Source organism: Bombina bombina, chromosome 2 (genome assembly GCF_027579735.1).
Source record: "Bombina bombina isolate aBomBom1 chromosome 2, aBomBom1.pri, whole genome shotgun sequence".
In the NCBI taxonomy this organism is placed as follows: Eukaryota; Metazoa; Chordata; class Amphibia; order Anura; family Bombinatoridae; genus Bombina; species Bombina bombina.
Window position 1 is genome coordinate 1,380,341,691 of NC_069500.1, and position 27,548 is coordinate 1,380,369,238.

Consider the following 27,548-nt stretch of genomic DNA (forward strand, 5'->3'; position numbering starts at 1 on the left):
GGTCTAACATCACCCTCACTGTCACTGAGGAACTCCTGCTGTCTTACATCTACCTTTTTCTGGTTTTTCTTGGTGTTTGGGACCCTGCCTAAACCTTCTGTCATTCTCAGATTTGAACCATGTGCTGTGTCTGCCTTCTTTAATACACCTTTCGGTACCACAATCTGCACTTCATCACCTGAGTGACCACTAGAGTCCCCTGTACCATAATCATCGGACCTACAATCATTATCCTCATCTGTGCTGTCTTTATCTGAAAAGGTCACTCTTTTACCTTCCCCTCCAGTTTCTACCTTTGTGGCACTCCTATTCTTTCTAACTCTATGTCTATGACCGGCTACCCCTACTTCCTGCCTCTTATGCCTGAACACCTATCCCTATTGGTTACTCAGATTAATTAAATTAACCCTATCTAGTTCAGCTATCAGCTGTTGTGTCATTAGCTTTACCCTAACAGTATATAATCCTTTTGAGTTTTTAAATTCAGGCTTGTGAATGCATTCATTTTACAATACATTTATAAACTGTAAGCTTGATTGTGACTTTATGAATAAATAGTTTGTTACACCACTATCCACTAACCTAGATAGTTTTATTAAGCACTTTAGGTCTAGAAACGGGCAGAAAGTGCCCTACTTCTTTGGGACCACAAGCAGGTCTGCATAGAATCCCAAACCTCTTTCTGCGTTAGGAACCGGGACAAAAACCCCTAAGGAGGACAGATCCCGCATGCACCCCAGAAAGGCTTCCCTTTTTTCTGGTTTTGAAGACAGGCTTGAGAGGAGAAATCTTCCCTTGGGTGGATGAGATTTGAAACCTATCTTGTATCCCTGAGCTATGACCTCCAGGACCCACGGATCCTGCATGTCCCTGAACCAAGCGTCAGAAAACAGCAACAGTCTGCCCCCTACACGATTCAACACCGGATCGGGGGCCACCCTTTCATGCCGACTTGTTCTCGGTGGGCTTCTTGTTCTGCTTGGATTTATTCCAGGTTTGAGCTGGCTGCCAAGTGTTCTTGGTTTGATCGGGCTTAAAGGAGGACTGCTAATGTTGGGACTTTTCAGAACAAAAATTAGATCTTTGTCCTTTAGATTTGTTCTTTTTATCCTGCGGTAGGAAGGCACCCTTGCCCCCCGTAACCGTAGAGATAACAAAGTCCAGGCCTGGACCAAATAAAATATTTCCCTTAAAGGGGAGGGAAAGTAGTCTAGACTTAAAAGTCATGTCCGCAGACCAGGACTTCAGCCAGAGCACCCAACGGGACTGTACTGAGAAACCAGAGATTTTACCATTCAGGCGAATAATCTGCATGTTTGCATCACAGATAAAAGAATTAGCAATTCTCAAAGCTTTAATTATTTCCTGGATAACATAAAGGGGACCCTCCACCTCAATCAAATCCACTAAGGAGTCGCTCCAGTAGGCCGCAGCTCCTGCAACCGAGGCAACAGCCGCTGCCGGTTGAAATAAATATACCGTATGCTGAAACATTTTACTGAGAAAAGTTTTCATCTTCTTATCCATTGGCTCTCTGAATGATGAGCTATCCTTAAGAGGAATAGTATTATGCTTAGCTAATGTGGAGATAGCGCCATCCACCTTAGGGACAGAACCCCACAACTCCAGCTGAGAGTCCGGGACCGGGAATAATTTTTTAAAGGCAGACGAAGGGGAAAAGGAAGATCCAATTCTATCCCACTCGTTCTTAATAATGTTCGCCATTTTTACAGGTACAGGAAAAGTTATTGGCGCTACCCTGTCCTCGTAGACTCTGTCTAATATAAGGATCAAAGGATCATCAGGAAACTTGGCCTCTGGAACCTCTAATGTCGACAGAACCTCCTTTAGAAGAAAACGTGTGTTCAATTTTAAATCTAAAGGCTGTCTCCTCCGCAGCCAGAGGCCTAGAGATAGCAGACTCTGATCTAGAAATTTCGCCCTCTGAAGACTCAGAGTGTGACCCATCCTGGGATACTTGAAAGGCAGCCAAATCTAATAAATCCCCGGATGTCCCCTGGACCGGAGAGCTATATTTAACCTTTCGCTTGTGCTTGGCAGGGTGAGGTAAAGCACTAAAATCCTTAGACACCACTGTTTTTAACTGCGCTGTAAAGTCTGATGGTTAAAGGCTCCCTCCAGACAGAGGATCAGGCGTGCTACGGGAAACTGCATGTGACAATGGTGATGACTGATGGGTATGCACCTCACGGGACGGCGAATCCTCAGAGGTGGATGGCTCAGTAGTACTAAAGGGGTTAACCTTCTTAGACATAATAACATTGTTGATGCATATGGAACATAGTTGAGAGGGTGGGCACACCAAGGCCTCCTCACAATATAGACAGGTATTACTATTAGGAATAGAAGGGAGTATCTGCAAATATCAGAATCCTCCATAGCTTGCGCTAACAACAGTAGGACACAGAATAAATTATCTTTTTATTTTTTACAAAACAGCACCTTTATACTTCTAATGACTGGGGCACTCACCACCTCCTAGACCCAGGCAAACAGAGAAACAAGTGTCTTCTCTGACAGCTGGCTCGGTCAGGAAAGAGAAAACGAGTGCGCAAGGCAGGACGCCCCTGCTATGAGAAAATGCGCCAAGCTACAAGCTGTGCAGTGTTCAAAGTGAAAGTAAAAACCAGTATGTTCCGTTACCGCATAACAACAGTCTATGAGCCCAAAAAAATCTCACACATAAAGCAGCATAAAATCAAAGTATCACACTTGATTAATCCCCACTGTTAAATAACCTCCCTCAGGAGATATTAACCCATGATTCTATTAAGATAAAAGGAGACACACTGTGACCCTGTCTTCAGCGTTTTCAACATAAGTAAAAGATGAAACAATCTTACCAGAATCTGTGCTGTGGAACAGAAACACAGCCTCTCAAGTGTGACAGTCTTATAGCATTGCTTCTGACATGGACTTGAGTGAAGAAAAAGCAGACAGTGAACCTTGTCAACACTGGTTGCTTATGGAGCTGTTAGCAGGCAGTCTGGATGCATCTCCAGACTCTAACTTTGGTCAATGATCTCACTGAGGCTGGCAAGACTACTTAAAACTCCAGTCCCATATAGAAGGGCAGATACATCTCCTGAGGAACAACTAAGAATTCTTCTGACACTTCTCTGCCATCCTCCTGTGACAAAAGGCAAAGAATGACTGGAGGATAGGGGAAGTGGGAGAGGTATTTAAGCCTTTGGCTGGGGTGTCTTTGCCTCCTCCTGGTGGCCAGGTTCAGTATTTCCCAACAGTAAGGAATGAAGCCGTGGAAACTCCTTATATTAAGAAGGAAAAATATATATTAACATTTTCTGTAAAGAGAGAACATATAAAGTAACATCTATTATGGGAGGGGGTGCTGTATTAGAAATTTCTTTAGAGGGGAAGCCCACTGCATAAGACTTTGAAAGCCCCTTTCATTATAATAAAAAATAGTAACATCCTCCGAAACCCTCTTGTAGAAGAGCTCCAAATACTTTGTTTTGGTAAAAAAAAGTAGTTTTTGGCATAAAGCCTACTTGTGATGTCTTCATTAACCCTGGATCAGAGATATTCTCAATGCCACCTAGTCCTCTAAGGGCAGAGAGACCCTTAGCATTTGCTGGGCCCTTGGCAAGAGCAATTTGTGGGGTCCCTAAGCCCAGCCATATCCCCCTCCCCTGTATGTCCTGCCCATTGCATAGTCCATACCTGTTCCAACATGTAGCATGTTCTATATAAAGAATAACACTATATATTACACCTCCTAATACTGTAAACACTTTAATTATAAAACTAAATATAAGATGTACATACAACCTTAAAATACCCTCAACCTGACAGTGTAGGGTCCCCCAAAATATGGGCTCTGGCGCAGGTGTCCCTCTCGCCCTGCCCAAAGGACAGGCCTGTATAAGGGCCACCAAGGCACTAGTATAAATTATGCAACCTCTATTGTTTATGGTTTTTTAATTTTATTCTCACGGTTCATAGGAAATTTTGAATAAAAGTCCTTGTTTTAAGGAAAACAGGAAATTGCTTGAGCAATATTGCTTCTGAGCCATATGAACAAAATGAAATAAAAAAATGCCCCTATTTACTAAGAAAATCTGTGCAACTGAGAGATATTAGATTGGTACAAGTCATCTCACCTGAGAAACAGGCCGCCCCTCCTTGATGTTTTGTTTATTTACATCCACACGTGTATCAGAACGAGAGGGGTCAGAAGGATCATAGGAACGCTGCTGAGGGGATTCAGTCACCTTTAGTTGATTAAAAGTAATAAAAAAAAATATTTACTCGCTTACATAATTTTATGACAGTTAAGGGACATAAAACACTAGGGCCCAGATTACAAGTGGTTCGCTAATTTTCTTTCTTGCTTGTACACAAATACCACTCAAAGTAAACATATAACGCGGGTGGGTTAGCACTCGCTTTACAAGTTGAAAGTAAATTGTTTGCACACAAGTTAAACCCGATGCGTGCTAACTTTGTGGCCGCGTTAAATTCTCCCCATAAATTTCAATGGATTAAAGGGACACTAAACCCAAATTTTTTCTTTACAATTCAGATAGAGCATGTAATTTTAAGCAACTTTCTAATATACTGCTATTATCAATTTTTCTTCGTTCTCTTTCTATCTTTATTTAAAAAGCAGGAATGTGATGCATAGGAGCCGGCCCATTTTTGGTTGAGAACCTGGGTTATGCTTGCTTATTGGTGGGTAAATGTAAGCCTCCAATAAGCAAGCGCTATCCATGGTGTTTAACCTAAAATCGGCTGGCTGCCAAGATTTACTTTCCTGCTTTTAAAATAAAGATAGTAAGAGAACAAAGAAAATTTGATAATAGGAGTAAATTAGAAAGTTGCTTAAAATGCCATGCTCTATCTGAGTTCAGTGTCCCTTTAAGCTTTAAAAAAAAAACTAACACTTATTGTTTGTGTGCTAACCGGACACCACATAGGAACTACAGAGATAAACCTGAAGGTAGATATGAGCATTTTACATTCTAATGATCTTCACATACAAGAAAATATTATTTTTATTTTTAAATATAAATTTCTATATGTATCTGATAATTTTTGTGTGAAATATATATATATATATATATATATATATACCCCAATAAATCTAAATTAATATTTACAAGTATAGATATAAAGAAATATATATTTAAAAATAAGTGAAGAGCATTGGAATGTGAAATATTTTCATTAAATGGATAATTAAATATTAAAAATGATTTTACAAGGTTTAAGGTATTTGAGTGGAAAGGCCTCCAAAGTGTACATATATGTATATACATGTGTATATATGTGTGCATATACTTATATACATATATAAACCCATAAATACACATGTATTTACATATAAGTGTGTGTGTAAATGTATATATATATATATATATATATATATATATATATATATATATATATATATATATATATACACACACACACACATACATACCCATACACATATTTAGACATACCCATACACATATTTCTGGTGAACTGCTGGTGCAATACCGCCCCCTGCAGATTGGCTGCTAGCAGAGGGTGTCCATCAACCTGATTGTATTCGATCAGGCTGATTGCTGTCCGCCACCTCAGAGGTGGTGGACGAGTAAGGGAGCAGCGGTCTTAGGACCGCTGCTTCTTAACTTCCGCTTCAGGCGGAACTGAAGCAGAGAGGGTCAGAAGCAGCATCCGCTGCTTCATAAATAGACCCCATTGACTTAGATAAAAATATCAAATCAGATAATGATTCTAAAAAAAATCAGAAACAAGCTAAATAATTTGAACAAGAGTTAGATAAGATAAGAGCTTTAGAAACCATATCCAATAATAATATTGTAATTACATCAGCAGTCAAGGGAGCTATTATTGTTCAAAATAATAAAAACTATTTTGAGAAAGCAATGGAACAGATATCTGCTAGTGAGACCTACACACATCTAACCTGTAACCCTACATTATCTCTTAAACAATGATTATCTTAGGTTTTAGATGTGGGTAAGGACATAGGAATTTTGAACGATAATTTGATTGACTATCTATATAGAAATAATCCTCTTGTCCCACACTTCAGGCTGGTCCCAAAAATTCATAAAGATCCATCAGCCCCCCAGTGAGACCTATTGCCTCAAGGGTGGGATCTTTATTAGAACATCTTGGTGAATGGTAGGACAATATGTTACAACCTTTTGTTGGCCTTCTTTTCAGCCACCTTTTACAAAAAATGGAAAATGTTGATTGGTTGAACACTATTGGTTGGCACTTTTTTCTGGTGAATTGACTGAATATATTTAATATGTTCTAAAGTTTTTGTTATTGCACATTTTTTTAGTTTAATTGGCAATTTTTTCTCCAGAGATATAGGGCTGTCATGGGGGCAAAGTTTGCTCCTGCGTATGCCAACCTATTTTTAGAGAAAACAACCCCTTTAAGGAACATTTGGAAGTTTATACACATTATATAGACAATCTATTGATAATAAGACGGGGCAGTGAACATCAAGCAGCACAGCTTGTATAATATCTGAATAATAATAACTGTAATCTGAAATTTACATGGGAATTTAACTGGGAAGACATCACATTTCTGGATATTTTACTAACAGCTAACAAAATTGAGAAAAAAAAATAGAAATAGAGCTCTATAGGAAGAAAATTATGGGAAATACGATTTTAAGAGCAGATTCTTGACATCCGAAGCATCTCAAACATGGTGCTCCAAAGAGCAACTTATTAGGATTTTTAGAAATTGTACAAGTTTTAAAAAGACATAATACTCATATGTTAACCCCTTAACGACCGAGGACGTGCAGGGTACGTCCTCAAAAAAAAGGCAGTTAATGCCTGAGAACGTACCCTGCACGTCCTCGGTGTGGAAAGCAGCTGGAAGCGATCCTGTTTGCTTCCAGCTGCTTTCCGGTTATTGCAGTGATGCCTCGATATGGAGGCATCCTGCAATAACCTTTTGAAGCCATCCGATGCAGAGAGAGCCACTCTGTGGCCCTCTCTGCACCGGAGATCGGTGGCTTCCTTCGTTGGTGGGTGGGAGCAGTACCGGGAGGCGGGTGGCGGCCATCGATGGCCCTGGAGACGTGGAGGGGGGCGGGATCGTGGGCGGGGATGCCCGGGGGCGCACACGGACGCGCGCGCGTGCACGGGAGGGCGGGGGCGGGCGCGTGCACGGGGAGGGAGCGGGTGGGAACCGCTACACTACAGAAAAAGGCAATCAGTTAAAAAAATGTAAAATAAAAATACGATCAATGAGGTGGTGGGGGTTTGTGGTGGGGGGGGGGGGGGGGGTGGGGGGTGTTTGGGGAAGCTACACTACAGAAAAAAAAAAAACACTAAGAAAAAAAAAAAAAAGCCCTTTTTTGTGCAAGCTGGGTACTGGCAGACAGCTGCCAGTACCCAAGATGGCCCCCAATAAGGCAGATAGGGAAGGGTTACAGAGCTGTTTTGGGGGGGATCAGGGAGGTTGGAGGCTAAGTGGGGTCCTACACAGCAGAAGAATTATTTTTTTATTTTTTTAAAAAACCTAAACCCCCCCAAAAAGCTTTTATTTTAGTACTGGCAGACTTTCTGCCAGTACTTAAGATGGCGGGGACAATTGTGGGGTGGGGGAGGGAAGGGAGCTGTTTGGGAGGGATCAGGGGGTCTGATGTGTCAGGTGGGAGGCTGATCTCTACACTAAAGCTAAAATTAACCCTGCAAGCTCCCTACAAACTTCCTAATTAACCCCTTCACTGCTAGCCATAATACACGTGTGATGCGCAGCAGCATTTTGCGGCCTTCTAATTACCAGAAAGCAACGCCAAAGTCATATATATCTGCTATTTCTGAACAAAGGGGATCCCAGAGAAGCATTTACAACCATTTGTGCCATAATTGCACAAGCTGTTTGTAAATGATTTCAGTGAGAAACCTAAAATTGTGAAAAATTTAACGTTTTTTTTTTATTTGATCGCATTTGGCGGTGAAATGGTGGCATGAAATATACCAAAATGGGCCTAGATCAATACTTTGGGTTGTCTACTACACTACACTAAAGCTAAAATTAACCATACAAGCTCCCTAATTAACCCCTGCACTGCTGGGCATAATACACGTGTGGTGCGCAGCGGCATTTAGCGGCCTTCTAATTACCAAAAAGCAATGCCAAAGCCATATATGTCTGCTATTTCTGAACAAAGGGGATCCCAGAGAAGCATTTACAACCATTTGTGCCATAATTGCACAAGCTGTTTGTAAATAATTTCAGTGAGAAACCGAAAGTTTGTGAAAAAATTTGTGAAAAACAGAATTTATGTTTACCTGATAAATTACTTTCTCCAACGGTGTGTCCGGTCCACGGCGTCATCCTTACTTGTGGGATATTCTCTTCCCCAACAGGAAATGGCAAAGAGCCCAGCAAAGCTGGTCACATGATCCCTCCTAGGCTCCGCCTACCCCAGTCATTCGACCGACGTTAAGGAGGAATATTTGCATAGGAGAAACCATATGGTACCGTGGTGACTGTAGTTAAAGAAAATAAATTATCAGACCTGATTAAAAAAACCAGGGCGGGCCGTGGACCGGACACACCGTTGGAGAAAGTAATTTATCAGGTAAACATAAATTCTGTTTTCTCCAACATAGGTGTGTCCGGTCCACGGCGTCATCCTTACTTGTGGGAACCAATACCAAAGCTTTAGGACACGGATGAAGGGAGGGAGCAAATCAGGTCACCTAAATGGAAGGCACCACGGTTTGCAAAACCTTTCTCCCAAAAATAGCCTCAGAAGAAGCAAAAGTATCAAACTTGTAAAATTTGGTAAAAGTGTGCAGTGAAGACCAAGTCGCTGCCCTACATATCTGATCAACAGAAGCCTCGTTCTTGAAGGCCCATGTGGAAGCCACAGCCCTAGTGGAATGAGCTGTGATTCTTTCGGGAGGCTGCCGTCCGGCAGTCTCGTAAGCCAATCTGATGATGCTTTTAATCCAAAAAGAGAGAGAGGTAGAAGTTGCTTTTTGACCTCTCCTTTTACCGGAATAAACAACAAACAAGGAAGATGTTTGTCTAAAATCCTTTGTAGCTTCTAAATAGAATTTTAGAGCGCGAACAACATCCAAATTGTGCAACAAACGTTCCTTCTTTGAAACTGGTTTCGGACACAGAGAAGGTACGATAATCTCCTGGTTAATGTTTTTGTTAGAAACAACTTTTGGAAGAAAACCAGGTTTAGTACGTAAAACCACCTTATCTGCATGGAACACCAGATAAGGAGGAGAACACTGCAGAGCAGATAATTCTGAAACTCTTCTAGCAGAAGAAATTGCAACTAAAAACAAAACTTTCCAAGATAATAACTTAATATCAACGGAATGTAAGGGTTCAAACGGAACCCCCTGAAGAACTGAAAGAACTAAATTGAGACTCCAAGGAGGAGTCAAAGGTTTGTAAACAGGCTTAATTCTAACCAGAGCCTGAACAAAGGCTTGAACATCTGGCACAGCTGCCAGCTTTTTGTGAAGTAACACAGACAAGGCAGAAATCTGTCCCTTCAGGGAACTTGCAGATAATCCTTTTTCCAATCCTTCTTGAAGGAAGGATAGAATCTTAGGAATCTTAACCTTGTCCCAAGGGAATCCTTTAGATTCACACCAACAGATATATTTTTTCCAAATTTTGTGGTAAATCTTTCTAGTTACAGGCTTTCTGGCCTGAACAAGAGTATCGATAACAGAATCTGAGAACCCTCGCTTCGATAAGATCAAGCGTTCAATCTCCAAGCAGTCAGCTGGAGTGAAACCAGGTTCGGATGTTCGAACGGACCCTGAACAAGAAGGTCTCGTCTCAAAGGTAGCTTCCAAGGTGGAGCCGATGACATATTCACCAGATCTGCATACCAAGTCCTGCGTGGCCACGCAGGAGCTATCAAGATCACCGACGCCCTCTCCTGATTGATCCTGGCTACCAGCCTGGGGATGAGAGGAAACGGCGGGAACACATAAGCTAGTTTGAAGGCCCAAGGTGCTACTAGTGCATCCACTAGAGCCGCCTTGGGATCCCTGGATCTGGACCCGTAGCAAGGAACTTTGAAGTTCTGACGAGAGGCCATCAGATCCATGTCTGGAATGCCCCACAGCTGAGTGACTTGGGCAAAGATTTCCGGATGGAGTTCCCACTCCCCCGGATGCAATGTCTGACGACTCAGAAAATCCGCTTCCCAATTTTCCACTCCTGGGATGTGGATAGCGGACAGGTGGCAGGAGTGAGACTCCGCCCATAGAATGATTTTGGTCACTTCTTCCATCGCTAGGGAACTCCTTGTTCCCCCCTGATGGTTGATGTACGCAACAGTTGTCATGTTGTCTGATTGAAACCGTATGAACTTGGCCCTCGCTAGCTGAGGCCAAGCCTTGAGAGCATTGAATATCGCTCTCAGTTCCAGAATATTTATCGGTAGAAGAGATTCTTCCCGAGACCAAAGACCCTGAGCTTTCAGGGATCCCCAGACCGCGCCCCAGCCCATCAGACTGGCGTCGGTCGTGACAATGACCCACTCTGGTCTGCGGAATGTCATCCCTTGTGACAGGTTGTCCAGGGACAGCCACCAACGGAGTGAGTCTCTGGTCCTCTGATTTACTTGTATCTTCGGAGACAAGTCTGTATAATCCCCATTCCACTGACTGAGCATGCACAGTTGTAATGGTCTTAGATGAATGCGCGCAAAAGGAACTATGTCCATTGCCGCTACCATCAACCCGATCACTTCCATGCACTGAGCTATGGAAGGAAGAGGAACGGAATGAAGTATCCGACAAGAGTCTAGAAGCTTTGTTTTTCTGGCCTCTGTCAGAAATATCCTCATTTCTAAGGAGTCTATTATTGTTCCCAAGAAGGGAACCCTTGTTGACGGAGATAGAGAACTCTTTTCCACGTTCACTTTCCATCCGTGAGATCTGAGAAAGGCCAGGACTATGTCCGTGTGAGCCTTTGCTTGAGGAAGGGACGACGCTTGAATCAGAATGTCGTCCAAATAAGGTACTACAGCAATGCCCCTTGGTCTTAGCACAGCTAGAAGGGACCCTAGTACCTTTGTGAAAATCCTTGGAGCAGTGGCTAATCCGAAAGGAAGCGCCACGAACTGGTAATGCTTGTCCAGGAATGCGAACCTTAGGAACCGATGATGTTCCTTGTGGATAGGAATATGTAGATACGCATCCTTTAAATCCACCGTGGTCATGAATTGACCTTCCTGGATGGAAGGAAGAATAGTTCGAATGGTTTCCATCTTGAACGATGGAACCTTGAGAAACTTGTTTAAGATCTTGAGATCTAAGATTGGTCTGAACGTTCCCTCTTTTTTGGGAACTATGAACAGATTGGAGTAGAACCCCATCCCTTGTTCTCTTAATGGAACAGGATGAATCACTCCCATTTTTAACAGGTCTTCTACACAATGTAAGAATGCCTGTCTTTTTATGTGGTCTGAAGACAACTGAGACCTGTGGAACCTCCCCCTTGGGGGAAGCCCCTTGAATTCCAGAAGATAACCTTGGGAGACTATTTCTAGCGCCCAAGGATCCAGAACATCTCTTGCCCAAGCCTGAGCGAAGAGAGAGAGTCTGCCCCCCACCAGATCCGGTCCCGGATCGGGGGCCTACATTTCATGCTGTCTTGGTAGCAGTGGCAGGTTTCTTGGCCTGCTTTCCCTTGTTCCAGCCTTGCATTGGTCTCCAAGCTGGCTTGGCTTGAGAAGTATTACCCTCTTGCTTAGAGGACGTAGCACTTTGGGCTGGTCCGTTTCTACGAAAGGGACGAAAATTAGGTTTATTTTTTGCCTTGAAAGGCCGATCCTGAGGAAGGGCGTGGCCCTTACCCCCAGTGATATCAGAGATAATCTCTTTCAAGTCAGGGCCAAACAGCGTTTTCCCCTTGAAAGGAATGTTAAGTAGCTTGTTCTTGGAAGACGCATCAGCCGACCAAGATTTCAACCAAAGCGCTCTGCGCGCCACAATAGCAAACCCAGAATTCTTAGCCGCTAACCTAGCCAATTGCAAAGTGGCGTCTAGGGTAAAAGAATTAGCCAATTTGAGAGCATTGATTCTGTCCATAATCTCCTCATAAGGAGGAGAATCACTATCGACCGCCTTTATCAGCTCATCGAACCAGAAACATGCGGCTGTAGCGACAGGGACAACGCATGAAATTGGTTGTAGAAGGTAACCCTGCTGAACAAACATCTTTTTAAGCAAACCTTCTAATTTTTTATCCATAGGATCTTTGAAAGCACAACTATCCTCTATGGGTATAGTGGTGCGTTTGTTTAAAGTGGAAACCGCTCCCTCGACCTTGGGGACTGTCTGCCATAAGTCCTTTCTGGGGTCGACCATAGGAAACAATTTTTTAAATATGGGGGGAGGGACGAAAGGAATACCGGGCCTTTCCCATTCTTTATTAACAATGTCCGCCACCCGCTTGGGTATAGGAAAAGCTTCTGGGAGCCCCGGCACCTCTAGGAACTTGTCCATTTTACATAGTTTCTCTGGGATGACCAACTTGTCACAATCATCCAGAGTGGATAATACCTCCTTAAGCAGAATGCGGAGATGTTCCAACTTAAATTTAAATGTAATCACATCAGGTTCAGCATGTTGAGAAATGTTCCCTGAATCAGTAATTTCTCCCTCAGACAAAACCTCCCTGGCCCCATCAGACTGGGTTAGGGGCCCTTCAGAAACATTATTATCAGCGTCGTCATGCTCTTCAGTATCTAAAACAGAGCAGTCGCGCTTACGCTGATAAGTGTTCATTTTGGCTAAAATGTTTTTGACAGAATTATCCATTACAGCCGTTAATTGTTGCATAGTAAGGAGTATTGGCGCGCTAGATGTACTAGGGGCCTCCTGAGTGGGCAAGACTCGTGTAGACGAAGGAGGGAATGATGCAGTACCATGCTTACTCCCCTCACTTGAGGAATCATCTTGGGCATCATTGTCATTGTCACATAAATCACATTTATTTAAATGAATAGGAATTCTGGCTTCCCCACATTCAGAACACAGTCTATCTGGTAGTTCAGACATGTTAAACAGGCATAAACTTGATAACAAAGTACAAAAAACGTTTTAAAATAAAACCGTTACTGTCACTTTAAATTTTAAACTGAACACACTTTATTACTGCAATTGCGAAAAAACATGAAGGAATTGTTCAAAATTCACCAAATTTTCACCACAGTGTCTTAAAGCCTTAAAAGTATTGCACACCAAATTTGGAAGCTTTAACCCTTAAAATAAAATGATTCCTCAAGGCTAAATATGTGTTAATAATGAATCGATTTAGCCCAGAAAAAGTCTACAGTCTTAATAAGCCCTTGTGAAGCCCTTATTTACGATCGTAATAAACATGGCTTACCGGATCCCATAGGGAAAATGACAGCTTCCAGCATTACATCGTCTTGTTAGAATGTGTCATACCTCAAGCAGCAAGAGACTGCTCACTGTTCCCCCAACTGAAGTTAATTGCTCTCAACAGTCCTGTGTGGAACAGCCATGGATTTTAGTGACGGTTGCTAAAATCATTTTCCTCATACAAACAGAAATCTTCATCTCTTTTCTGTTTCTGAGTAAATAGTACATACCAGCACTATTTCAAAATAACAAACTCTTGATTGAATAATAAAAACTACAGTTAAACACTAAAAAACTCTAAGCCATCTCCGTGGAGATGTTGCCTGTACAACGGCAAAGAGAATGACTGGGGTAGGCGGAGCCTAGGAGGGATCATGTGACCAGCTTTGCTGGGCTCTTTGCCATTTCCTGTTGGGGAAGAGAATATCCCACAAGTAAGGATGACGCCGTGGACCGGACACACCTATGTTGGAGAAAAGTGAATGATTTTTTGTATTTGATCGCATTTGGCGGTGAAATGGTGGCATGAAATATACCAAAATTGGCCTAGATCAATACTTTGGGATGTCTTCTAAAAAAAATATATACATGTCCATTGATATTCAGGGATTCCTGAAAGATATTAGTGTTCCAATGTAACTAGCGCTAATTTTGAAAAAAAGTAGTTTGGAAATAGCAAAATGCTACTTGTATTTATGGCCCTATAGCTTTCAAAAAAAGCAAAGAACATGTAAATATTAGGTATTTCTAAACTCAGGACAAAATTTAGAAACTATTTAGCATGTTTTCTTTTTGGTGGTTGTAGATGTGTAACAGATTTTGGGGGTCAAAGTTAAAAAAAGTGTGTTTTTTTCCATTTTTTCCTCATATTTTATAAAAAAATTTATAGTAAATTATAAGATATGATGAAAATAATGGTATTTTTAGAAAGTTAATTTAATGGCGAGAAAAACTGTATATAATATGTGTGGGTACAGTAAATGAGTAAGAGGGAAATTACAGCTAAACACAAACACCGCAAAAATGTAAAAATAGCCTTGGTCCCAAACGGACAGAAAATGGAAAAGTGCTGTGGTCATTAAGGGGTTAAATCACTTGAAAGTGATGCAGTATAACTGTAAAAAGCTGACAGGAAGATATCAACTGAACATCTTTGTGTAAAAGGGGAAGATATTTTACCTCACAATTTCCTTAGCTCACCAGAGTAAGTGCTCTGTGAACAGTTATACAATGCTTTGATCTTTATTCATGAGATTTCATAGAAAACTTCCTTAAAATTAATATGAAAATAAATTGACTGTGCCTGCACATGCCAGATAGTCCTGGGACTATCATTCTGATTGGTTGCTTAAAGTCTCCTTACAGTGTGGTGTGAATGCGTAGGAAATTTTGAGGTAAATATTTTCATTTTTTACATAGAGATGTTCAGGTGATATTTTCTAGTCAGCTTTTTACAGCTATGTTGCATCACTTTCAAGTGCTTCAACATTTGGGTATAATGTCCCTTTAAGTCTTATGATAAACATTCCATGGACTAACAGAAAGAGGCTATAACAAAAATATTCTTTTTATGCTTAGACAACAGGTGAGGGAATTTGATCTTTAAAAAAACTACTCAAAAAGAATACCTACAACAAAGCAAACCGTATAATTTCATCAATAAGATCATTATCTTAATATTCTACAACTTGACCCTACTTTAGATCAGATTATCAGTAAAGGCTGCCTGTTTATTTTGAGAAGAGTACCAACAGAAAAATATCCTAAGAAAGAAGGTTGTTTTAAATACAGTAGAAGGCTATGTAAAACCTGCTCCCACATAATTGTTGGTAAACAATTTAAATCGAGTCCGACTAAAAAAGAATAATAACAATTATAGATTAGATTGCACATCAAGGTATATTGTATATTTGGTAACTTGTTCAGTTTGTGGTAAATAATACACATGGTGCAATAGAAGGAGGCTAAAAGACAACTCAAGCAATAGATTTTGTACCCTTTAATTAGATAAGAGGTAATCACTGAAAAGTTAATATATAAAGAAGTCAAATTGTTTTTTTTTATTTATGAAAGAACTGTTAGGTATAAATGCTAAGTAGGATTTGAATTTATCTAGCAGACTAAATTATTATGCAATATATAACTTTTTAGTATTTCTATCGAAAAATTAGGTTATAGCACTAAAGAACAGGACCATGGATTATTGTCAAAAAGGTGAAGGAATATAATGTAGTTGATATATATGTTATATCTATATTGAAGGTAGAGATGTGTTCCGTTATTTCAAATGACTTCTTTTTCTCTGCAATACACTTAGGATAAGATTACGAGTGGAGCGCTTTCTTTCTCGCATGTTAACCGCTAGAAGTAATTTTTTTGAACGCGCTGGGTAGGATGCGTAAATTGAAAGTAAGAAGCCGAACTTAGAATATCATGTGCATTATCGTATTCCCCCATAGAAGATCGCATATTCTCAAGTGCCCTAACTTGACATGAAAATACGAATATTTCACATTCCAATGTTCTTCACGTAGCAGAATATGTTCTATTTATTCATAAATACATATTTCTACATATATCTGATGGCATTTTGATACAATATATATCTATACCTATATATACTGTATATACTTGATTAGATATAGGTATAGATATAAAGGTATACCTCAGAGATATGGCGGGTTCGGTCCCAGAACACCGCAATGAAGCAATTATATAACAAAGTGAGTCACACTAATTTTTTTCCCAGTGTATATAAAATTATATTTACACTATACAGTAGTCTATTAAGTGTGCAAAAGCATTATGTCTGAAAAAAACTTAATTGAAAAATAATTTATTGCTAAAAAATGCTAACCATGATATGAGCCTTCAGTGAGTCATAATCTTTTTGCTAGTGGTTTGTATATATAGTTGTGTATTTATGTGTATTCATGTGTTTATATGTGTATATATGTTGGAAAAATAGTTCCAATACACTTGCTTGACACAGGGCCGCCACAAACCTTCAATTTTTAAAAATAGCAATATCTGCGAAGCGCAATAGAGCGAAGCACAACAAAGCAAGTTATGCCTGAATACAGATATATAGTAATATCTATTTATAAATACATAGAACACATTGTACTATGTGCAGAACATTGGAATGTGAAATATTTACAGTAATGCATAGTTAAAAGTTTTAAAACCTTTATTAAAAATGAATATTGTACAAATATGCTTTTACATGTTTTCATCTACTTAACGGCAAAGGGCTCCAATGCACCTATATATTTGTTTACATATTATATATATATATATTTGGGCTGAACGATTAACCACATACGCGGTTTTAAACCGCGATTAACCGCCATGATTTAAAAACCGCGAGAGTACACAATTTTAAGCCTCACCCCCTATGACGTACAAATGCCACTAAAGTACCTCTGATCTCTGCGGTGACGCATTCAGAAATTTACGGGCATGAGAAAGAGGCTGTGAATCTGCACTTGCGCTATGCTCCATATGTTCTTCCTTTATTGTAGGAGAGTGGTGGAGCCCCTTGTGTAAAGAAAAAAAACTGGAGGAGGAGCAGTGACTGACCGTGTGATTACTTCTGTATGGTCCTCGGTGGGCTTCCTTGTGCTAGGCATGGCATGGCATGTGCTTAACACAAAGCAACGTTCCCGTAGCAAACCCACATCTGGTACGCTGTACATACTGCAGTATAGTGTCTACCTAGACCGGGATTGTAACGTGTCAGCTGGGTAATATGCAGCTTCACCACACCTTATACTTCATAGTAAGAACTGATAAGTCAAATCAAAGGAGCGTAACATATGCAGTAACAGATTTGCAGGTTTTTTTTAATTTAGCGGCCTCTCTGTCAAGCTTTGCTTTGACATTTTTGAATTATATCAGAAAAATAATGACACTTTCTAATCCTACAACAAAACAACCTTATTCGCTCGTTTTCTACTCCTAAGATAATGAATGTTAAAAACAATCTTTTTCCATCATGCATGGAATTTGATAGTGTTGCTGCCTGTAGGTTATCCACAGTTTCGGTTTGGCACCAGCACTTCTCTGCAGCAGTACTTTAATTATGTAGTATCTAACCCTTTAGAATTGAAGGGTTGCTAATGCCATTGTTACATTTTCCACTATAATTGCTTTTTAATAGAGTAATAATTATACAAATTATTTAAGACTTTATGAATAATAAAACCAAACCAATATTATTTAAAAAGGTATGTCTGTAAAGAACAGAATAAATATTGACAAATGTAATTAAAAGAGGGCAGTAAACTCTATATAATGTGTGTGTGTGTATATATATATATATATATATATATATATATATATATACACACAGTATATATATATATATATATATATATATATATATATAAAAAAACAAGGTCACAGGTTCAAATCCCGGCAGGGCCGACCCAGCCCTTCATCCTTCCGAGGTCGATAAAATGAGTACCATTAAATTGGGTATTAATAACAACTATTACTATTCAGCTACCGATTTGGTTAATTCCGAGAGTGAGCGCTGAAAAAGCGATTTGAGTCCCACTGAGAGAAAGGCGCTATATAAATACTAGTTATTATATTATTATTATTATATAAATATATATGAAAAAACAAGCTGATGTTTATGCGCCACAGCACAGAAATCAGGTTTCCAATAGAGGGAGATATGCCCGGATTAATGGTATGGGGTACAGAGCCCCTGTCACTATCTATTAGATGTGGCACCGTTGCAAGATGTCTGACATAATTCACTATCTTGTGATATACTTTTATTTGCATATAGCCCCTGCACTCTGAGAGGTGAGGGGTTTCTTGGAAAGGTGATCCACCATACTACAGGAGCGACACATACACTGGATCCTCTGTATTCTTGTGCCATCTGTGGGATTTCGTATAGGAGGCCTCAAGTGAGCACTGCTCTATCCAGATATAGCGGCTACTTACCTCATATGGATTGAGGTTATCTGAAGTAAGTGCTTTGCGACAGGGGCTCTGTACCCCATACCATTAATCCGGGCATATCTCCCTCTATTGGAAATCTGATTTGTGTGCTGTGACGCAAAAACATCTACTTGTTTTTTCATTTTGTTTTTATTTTGAAGTCTCTGAATTGTTCTGTTTTTCTGTTGCCAAGCATTAAAATTGTGTTCCCATGAGGTTTTAACTCACCTTAATTGTATTTATGCCATGTACATTGTATTAGATGCTTACTCTTATTTTGATTGAAGTGTTTTAATGTATGCATTTTATCTACTGCATTTATGAAACAGTGGGTTTTTAATTTATAAACCTTTGATTTATTTTTATTCTGGCATTAGTGTTATAGCGCAGGGAATATTCTTTTGCTATATATATATATAATTTATACACACATCTATATAAACGTATTACTTGCACGTCAGGTATCTGTTTGCACTTATATTTTATTTAAACTAGTTTTGTTGTGTGTATTTTAATGCTCTCAGCCTGTATTGGTTAATGAGAAATATGTACTTTAAAATTCTGTACAGTTTAATGCATTTTTTGTGAGACTGTATGTTTAAGAGTTATTTTAAAAAAATTGCAATCCGTAGTTTTTTGGGTCCAAAATTGCGATTTTTATTTTTTTCTGTATCGCCCAGCCTTAATATATATATATATAGTCCAGGAAAGAGCACTCTCACTTTGAAGTCAACTGCCAGGGTGCCAGCGGTTCAATATAAAGGATAGAAGGAGGCACTCTATGGTCTTTTCAAGTGTACTTTTATTACAACAAGTGTGATGTTTCGGGGGGACACAGTCTGAGGAAGGGGAGTGTGTCCCCGAAACGTCACACTTGTTCTAATAAAAGTACACTTGAAAAGACCAGAGTGTGCCTCCTTCTATCCTTTATATATATATATGTGTATTTATATACAAACACAATATGGTTTTTTAGCACACCTTACAAAAAGTTTATATATATATTTTAATGTATTTATATAAGTATATATGTCTGTAAATACATATATACGCATATAAATACATATGTACATACACACATACATACACACATACATACACACACACATACACACACATATACACACATACATACATACATATCCTATCCATATTTAGACATGCATATGCATATATCTCAATGTTAAAGCCCTTTGCCTGCCTTTTTTTTTTAAGCTCTTTGAGCCTTTATAAACTTTTGTGTGCAATATTTTTTTTCAATAATTTTTATTAGATGGTGTTATTATGAGTGTAACTATACTTTGTAATGTATTTCTGATGAAGCTCTGAAGTTCCGGTAATCATTCTAGTGTAAATCGCAGTTGCACTCAAGTGATCGCGTTTACTCTCAACTCATAATACGAGCAGTAAGCCCTACGTGCAAACCCTTGTGATAAACCCTTTATCCCTTAGGTGCAAACGTTTGCTCTCCACTCATAATCTAGCCCTAAGTGTTTATTAGATCTGTGCATTCAGATCAGTCGTTATGATCCAAATGCAGAAGGCGGCGGCCACTCACGGCATTCAGCTCTTTTCGGAGCCGCATTTACTCTGTGCAAATCCAGCTCTTGGTGTGTTTTACTTTCACAAGAATAAATGCCTTCTTCTGCATTCGGATCATAACGACTGATCCGAATGCACAGGCTTAGTGTTTATACAATAACAGTAATATTATTTAGATAGGAGCATTCTCCCCCAGGTGACTTAAAGCACTTGTGCACACAACCTCAAATGTAACTGGTTAATGGCAAAAAATAAATATTGCCAGTTTTCAACTGTGCTAAATGTACCAACCTCAGAAGTTTAAAATGCTGATTTGGTTTTGTTGGGACTAGAACTTGCAACACTGACATTTAAACAGGTTTGGCTGCTGTCCAGTTAACCAACGCCTAGATTTAGAGTTCCAAAGGAGTGCGTTAGCTACGCTGGCTTTTTTCTGGCCGCACCTTTTAAATACCGCTGGTATTTAGAGTTCACAGAATGGCTGCGTTAGGCTCCAAAAAAGGAGCGTATAGCATATTTACCGCAACTTCAACTCTCAATACCAGCGGTGCTTACGGACGCGGCCAGCTTCAAAAACGTGCTCGTGCATGATTCCCCCATAGAAAACAATGGGGCTGTTTGAGCTGAAAAAAACCTAACACCTGCAAAAAAGCTGCGTTCAGCTCCTAACGCAGCCCCATTGTTTTCTATGTGGAAACACTTCCTACGTCTACACCTAACACTCTAACATGTACCCCGAGTCTAAACACCCCTAACCTTACACTTATTAACCCCTAATCTGCCGCCTCCGCTATCGCTGACCCCTGCATATTATTTTTAACCCCTAATCTGCCGCTCCGTACACCCCCGCCACCTACATTATCCCTATGTACCCCTAATCTGCTGCCCTAACATAGCCGACCCCTATATTATATTTATTAACCCCTAATCTGCCGCCCCCAACGTCGCCTCCACCTAACTACACTTATTAACCCCTAATCTGCCGACCCGACCTGAGCGCTACTATAATAAATGTATTAACCCCTAATCCGCCTCACTCCCGCCTCAATAACCCTATAATAAATAGTATTAACCCCTAATCTGCCCTCCCTAACATTGCCGACACCTAACTTCAAGTATTAACCCCTAATCTGCCGACAGGAGCTCACCGCTACTCTAATAAATTTATTAACCCCTAAAGCTAAGTCTAACTTTAACCCTAACACCCCCTAAATTAAATATAATTTAAATCTAACAAAATAAATTAACTCTTATTAAATAAATTATTCCTATTTAAAGCTAAATACTTACCTGTAAAATAAACCCTAATATAGCTACAATATAAATTATAATTATATTATAGCTATTTAAGGATTTATATTTATTTTACAGGTAACTTTGTATTTATTTTAACCAGGTACAATAGCTATTAAATAGTTAAGAACTATTTAATAGCTAAAATAGTTAAAATAATTACAAAATTACCTGTAAAATAAATCCTAACCTAAGTTACAATTAAACCTAACACTACACTATCAATAAATAAATTAAATAAAATACCTACAATTAAACCTAACACTACACTATCAATACATTAATTAAATACAATACCTACAAATAACTACAATTAAATAAACTAGCTAAAGTACAAAAAATAAAAAAGAACTAAGTTACAAAAAATAAAACATATTTACAAACATTAGAAAAATATTACAACAATTTTAAACTAATTACACCTACTCTAAGCCCCCTAATGAAATTACAAAGCCCCCCAAAATAAAAAAAATGCCCTACCCTATTCTAAATTACAAAAGTTCAAAGCTCTTTTACCTTACCAGCCCTGAACAGGGCCCTTTGCGGGGCATGCCCCAAGAAATTCAGCTCTTTTGCCTGTAAAAAAACACATACAATACCCCCCCCCCAACATTACAACCCACCACCCACATACCCCTAATCTAACCCAAACCCCCCTTAAATAAACCTAACACTAAGCCCCTGAAGATCTTCCTACCTTATCTTCACCTCACCGGGTATCACCGATCGGTCCTGGCTCCAAAATCTTCATCCAACCCAAGCGGGGGCTGGCGATCCATAATCCTGCGGCTGAAGAGGTCCAGAAGAGGCTCCAAAGTCTTCATCCTATCCGGGAAGAAGAGGCGATCCAGACCAGCAAACATCTTGATCCAAGCGGCATCTTCTATCTTCATCCGATGAGGAACGGCTCCATCGTGAAGACCTCCAGCGCGGATCAATCTTCTTCCGACGACGTCCAACTGAAGAATGACGGTTCCTTTAAGGGACGTCATCCAAGATGGCGTCCCTCGAATTCCGATTGGCTGATAGGATTCTATCAGCCAATCGGAATTAAGGTAGGAAAATTCTGATTGGCAGACCGGCAACCATCTTGATCCAAGCGGCATCTTCTATCTTCATCCGATGAGGAACGGCTCCAGATTGTTCCGATCAGCCAATAGAATGCGAGCTCAATCTGATGGAATCAGCCAATCAGAATCAAGTCCAATCAGATTGAGCTCGCATTCTATTGGCTGATCGGAACAATCTGGAGCCGTTCCTCATCGGATGAAGATAGAAGATGCCGCTTGGATCAAGATGGTTGCCGGTCTGGATTGCCTCTTCTTCCCGGATAGGATGAAGACTTTGGAGCCTCTTCTGGACCTCTTCAGCCGCAGGATTATGGATCGCCAGCCCCCGCTTGGGTTGGATGAAGATTTTGGAGCCAGGACCGATTGGTGATACCCGGTGAGGTGAAGATAAGGTAGGAAGATCTTCAGGGGCTTAGTGTTAGGTTTATTTAAGGGGGGTTTGGGTTAGATTAGGGGTATGTGAGTGGTGGGTTGTAATGTTGGGGGGGGGTATTGTATGTGTTTTTTACAGGCAAAAGAGCTGAATTTCTTGGCATGCCCCGCAAAGGGCCCTGTTCAGGGCTGGTAAGGTAAAAGAGCTTTGAACTTTTGTAATTTAGAATAGGGTAGGGCATTTTTTTATTTTGGGGGGCTTTGTAATTTCATTAGGGGGCTTAGAGTAGGTGTAATTAGTTTAAAATTGTTGTAATATTTTTCTAATGTTTGTAAATATTTTTTTATTTTTTGTAACTTAGTATAACGTAGGTGGCGGTCGGCAGATTAGGGGTTAAAAATTTTTTATAGAGTGGCGGCGATGTGGGGGGGCCTCGGTTTAGGGGTGCATAGGTAGTTTATGGGTGTTAGTGTACTTTAGAGCACAGTAGTTAAGAGCTTTTTAAACCGGTGTTAGCCCAGAAAGCTCTTAACTACTGACTTTTTTCTGCGGCTGGAGTTTTGTCGTTAGAATTCTAACGCTCACTTCAGACACGACTCTAAATACCGGCGTTAGAAAGATCCCATTGAAAAGATAGGATACGCAATTGACGTAAGGGGATCTGCGGTATGGAAAAGTCGCGGCTGCAAAGTGAGCGTTAGATCCTTTCCTGACTGACTCCAAATACCGGCTGTAGCCTAAAACCAGCGTTAGGAGCCTCTAACACTGGTTTTGACGGCTACCGCCCAACTCTAAATCTAGGCCCAAGTAAACTATCTCATTTCATCAATAGACTAAAATTGTAATGGTCAATTAATCAGAATGAACGGTAATAAAAAACAACATTTTTCTTTAATGATTCATATAGAACAACGTTCCATTTTACTTTTATTATCAAATTTGCTTTGTTCTCTTTGAATCCTTTGTTGAAAAACATACCTGCGAAGGTTTAGGAGCAACAATGCACTACTAGCTAACTGGTGATTGGTGGTTGCACATATATGCCTCTTGCTGGTGTCCCAACAGGTGTGTTCAACTCCCAGTAGTGCATTACTGCTCCTTCAACAAGAGAATGAAGCAAATTTGATTATACAAGTACATTAGAAAGCTGTTAAAACTTCCAAGTTCCGTTTGAATCATGAAAGCAACCTATTGAGTTTCATGTCCCTTTAATCAAATAAAAGGGGTGCTCGTCATGATATAAAAACACAAAGTATGGGAAACACTACATCATTGAATAGATGCACATTTTATATTTAGGATGAAGCTTATTGTGCCATGTTTTGAACTCAATCAGGATTTTTGAGAAGTATCAAGATTAGAATTTCACAAGCCTATATGTTTGAGAAAGTATTTTAATTTATGAGTACTATAAAGGTGGCTGGAAATCCTCTACAGTTAGACAGTAGCTGGAATCTCACAGGAAGTCACACATAGTACTAGGAGTTCATGGGCATCTATGAAGATTCATTTCTAGCCAATGAAAGCAAAGCAATCATTTATCAGATACATCATTTCAGCTGCACACATGGGGTTTTCAGTAAAATTTGTCATTCTCCCTTTAGTGTGCTGTGTACAAGTATTATAGAAACAAACCTGCGTATTTTCGAATTCCTCTTTAAATTCATGTCTAGGAGTTTGGCTCAGTGGTCGTTTTTCTGCAGTCTGTAATGGAGTGGGACTAGGTTCATCACAATCCCTTGTAGAAGGAGCTTCTTCAGAAGGAACTGAAATATTCTTCACAGGTTTGGCAACCTTAAAAAAATAAATGATTCTGTTATCTCACCACATTATTAGGTCATAGGCAACATAAATAAAAGGAACATCCTTATTTCATTTCTCCTTTCAGTTCTTAGCCACATGATATCTAATTTTGCACAGTTCATCTTTAGGTTTTGCAAATTCCAATTTATGGTTTCATGGTGCTATATGCAGGTTATCAAATGTAATACTCTCAAATCCAGCAAAAACCTTGTGGCCTCTCACTATATAAACTACTGGCATTTCTGTAGTGTAGGGCACCATGCCACCATCTCAACATTAGTTATTATTAAAGGGACGTGAAACCCAAAAATGTTCTTTCATGATTTATGTAGTAAATACAATTATAAACAACTTTCTCGTTTACTTCTATTATCAAATGTGTTTCATTTTATTGGTATCATTTGTTAAAGGAGCAGCAATGCACTACTGGTTTCTAACTGAACACATGGGTAAGTCAATGACAATCGGTATATATATGCAGCCACCAATCAGCAGCTAGAACCTAGGTTCTTTGCTGTTCCTGAGCTTACCTAGATAAACCTTTCAGCAAAGGGTAGCAAGAGAATGAAGCAAATGAAATACTAGAAGTAATTGGAAAGCTATTTAAAATCACATGCTCTTTCTGAATTGTGAAAGAAAAAAATTGGGTTTCATGTCCCTTTAAATGTATTGTGTTAAATTGTCCTGTACTGTGCTGCTATTTATTACGTACACCATAGAAAATGATGCATAAAATAAGGTGCTGTGTTTCCAAAATTAAGCTATATCTGCAAACTAAAAGTTGTTTTCCAAAAATGCTTTGCTTGCAATGTTTTACTTTCATATAATGATGAATATTTTGCTTCTCAGCAGGTGTGGAAAAACTCGCACAATAAAATATACATCATGTCTGCCCGACACTTGATAAATCTACCCCTAAGTCTGAACTGCAAAAGAGAAGTAGATTTATTTCTGACACATTTCAGCTATGTCTATTTTCATTCCCCCTGTACCATGTGACAGCCATCAGCCAATCACAAATGCATATAGTATATTCTTGCACATGCTCAGTAGGAGTTGGTGACTCAAAAAGCGTAAATATAAAAAGACTGTGCACATTTTGTTAATGGAAATAAATTGGAAAGTTGTTTAAAATTCTCTGCTCTATCTGAATCATTAAAGTTTAATTTTGACTTGAGTGTCCCTTTAAAGTGTGCAACAGCAAAATGCCAGATAATTGCCAAAGTTGAGTGTGCCTGGTAAAGTGTTATGCTGTGATAGGCTTATGTTATATGTGTTAAAGCGACATTTAATCTTTCATGATATAGAGCATACAATTCTAAATAAATTTCCAATTTACTTCTATTATCAAAGGTGCTTAATTCTCTTGGTATCCATTGTTGCAGAAGCAGCAATGCACTACTGGGAGCTAGCTGAGCACATCTGGTGAGCCAATAACAAGAGACCTATGTGTGAAGCTAGAAATCACCATGCTTTTCAATAAAGTTTACCAAGAGAACAAAGTATATCTGATAATAGAAGTAAACTGCAAATTATCTTAAAAGGGCATGCTCTGTATGAATCATGACATTTTACATTTTATCATTAAAAAATATGGTTAAATGGGTCTCTTTCATATGAATAATATTCATTTTTATATCCCTTTAAAGGGATATGAAACCCAATTTTTTCTATCATGGTTTAGATAGAGCATGCAATTTTAATCAACTTTCTACTTTACTCCTATTATCAATTTTTCTTCTTTCTCTTGGTATCTTTATTTGAAAAGCAGGAATGTAAGCTTAGGAGCCGGTCCATTTTTGATTCAGCAAGCGCTACCCAGGGTGCTGAACCAAAAATGGGCCGGCTCCTAAGCTTACATTCCTGCTTTTTCAAATAAAGATACCAAGAGAACAAAGAAAAATGGATAATAGGAGTAAATTAGAAAGTTGCATGCTCTAAATCATAAAAGAAATAAATGTAGGTTTCATATGCCTTTAACAATTTGCTGTATTTGTTTTTGTGGACATATGGCTGGTTTTACGGTGTCAGACCAGTGTGACCATACAAGGTGCCAAGCTACAGAGGGAATAAGATAAAATAGCTGCATTTAACAACTGTAAGGGAATGCAGTGAGACCTGCTCTAGCTTCTTTTTATCTCTTGAAAAATATCTCATCAACCTATTTCCCATACTATCATTTTGTAGCTAAGGGGTTTACCTTGAATCTCTTCTATTCTAGTACCATTCTGAGAGAATCTGAAAAGCCCTGCAATGTACTTCAAAGTTATATCACACACACGCCAATCTTCCAGCCTAGGGATCAGTTTGTGTATTTATTTTATTTTTTGTAAAAATATATGCACAACTCAAAACATTACAAACCTCCTCACAGCACACACTTACTTTACTCACAGCAGACTCTGCTCCTCAGCATAAAATGGGGGGTTCAGGTCAGAGGAGGACTCTAAAGACTGACTGTTTGGGTAAGAGAAGCAGGTAAGCAGCAGTCTGGCTATGGAGTCTACACCCATAAGACGACTCAGCGTCTCACACTCCAGCGGATCTTAGGTCCACACTGAACTAGCCTGCGATTTGCCATAGTGCACACACTCAGGTCAGCTGATATAAAAAAAAAAAACATGCGTGCACTTCCGTGCAGTAACAGTTATCCTGGACCCCTCCTGTCCCGGATCTTCCTGATTTCCTGGGCATCTCCAACAGAGGCAGAATTACAGTGACCATTTGCACCTGCTGGGGTCCCCCATGAGTTGCGGACCTCCAGGGCTCAGTCGCACTTGCGACCTGTCCGCCACTGTCTATACCTATATATATATATATATATATATATATATATATATACAGTATATATATATATATATATATATATATATATATATATATATACATAGATTTAGATTATATATAGGTATAGATGTATACAGATATATATGGGAATATCTATTTATAAATACTTAGAACATTCTTCCCTATGTGCATAGTAAAAACTTTTATTAAATATGAATATTGCATAAATGTTTTTAGAGGTTTTTATTTACTTAAAGAGACAGTCTAGTCAAAATTAAACTTTTATTATTCAGATAGGACTTGTAATTTTAA

At 39.3% G+C, this 27,548-nt stretch overlaps 1 protein-coding gene across 3 annotated transcripts in view; it reads right to left on the reverse strand.

Annotated features, from left to right (window-relative positions):
- MAVS (mitochondrial antiviral signaling protein) overlaps positions 1 to 27,548 on the reverse strand; it is a 243,496-nt gene that overhangs the window by 72,043 nt on the left and 143,905 nt on the right. For 2 of the 3 annotated variants that reach the window (XM_053704304.1, XM_053704303.1), the window contains exons 6-7: positions 24,282 to 24,440; positions 4,146 to 4,256 (exon numbers count right to left, since the gene is read on the reverse strand). In XM_053704304.1, the coding sequence (XP_053560279.1) occupies positions 4,146 to 4,256; positions 24,282 to 24,440 (270 nt within the window). The remainder of the gene's footprint in view (positions 1 to 4,145; positions 4,257 to 24,281; positions 24,441 to 27,548) is intronic. The other variant, XM_053704305.1, reaches the window with a different exon arrangement.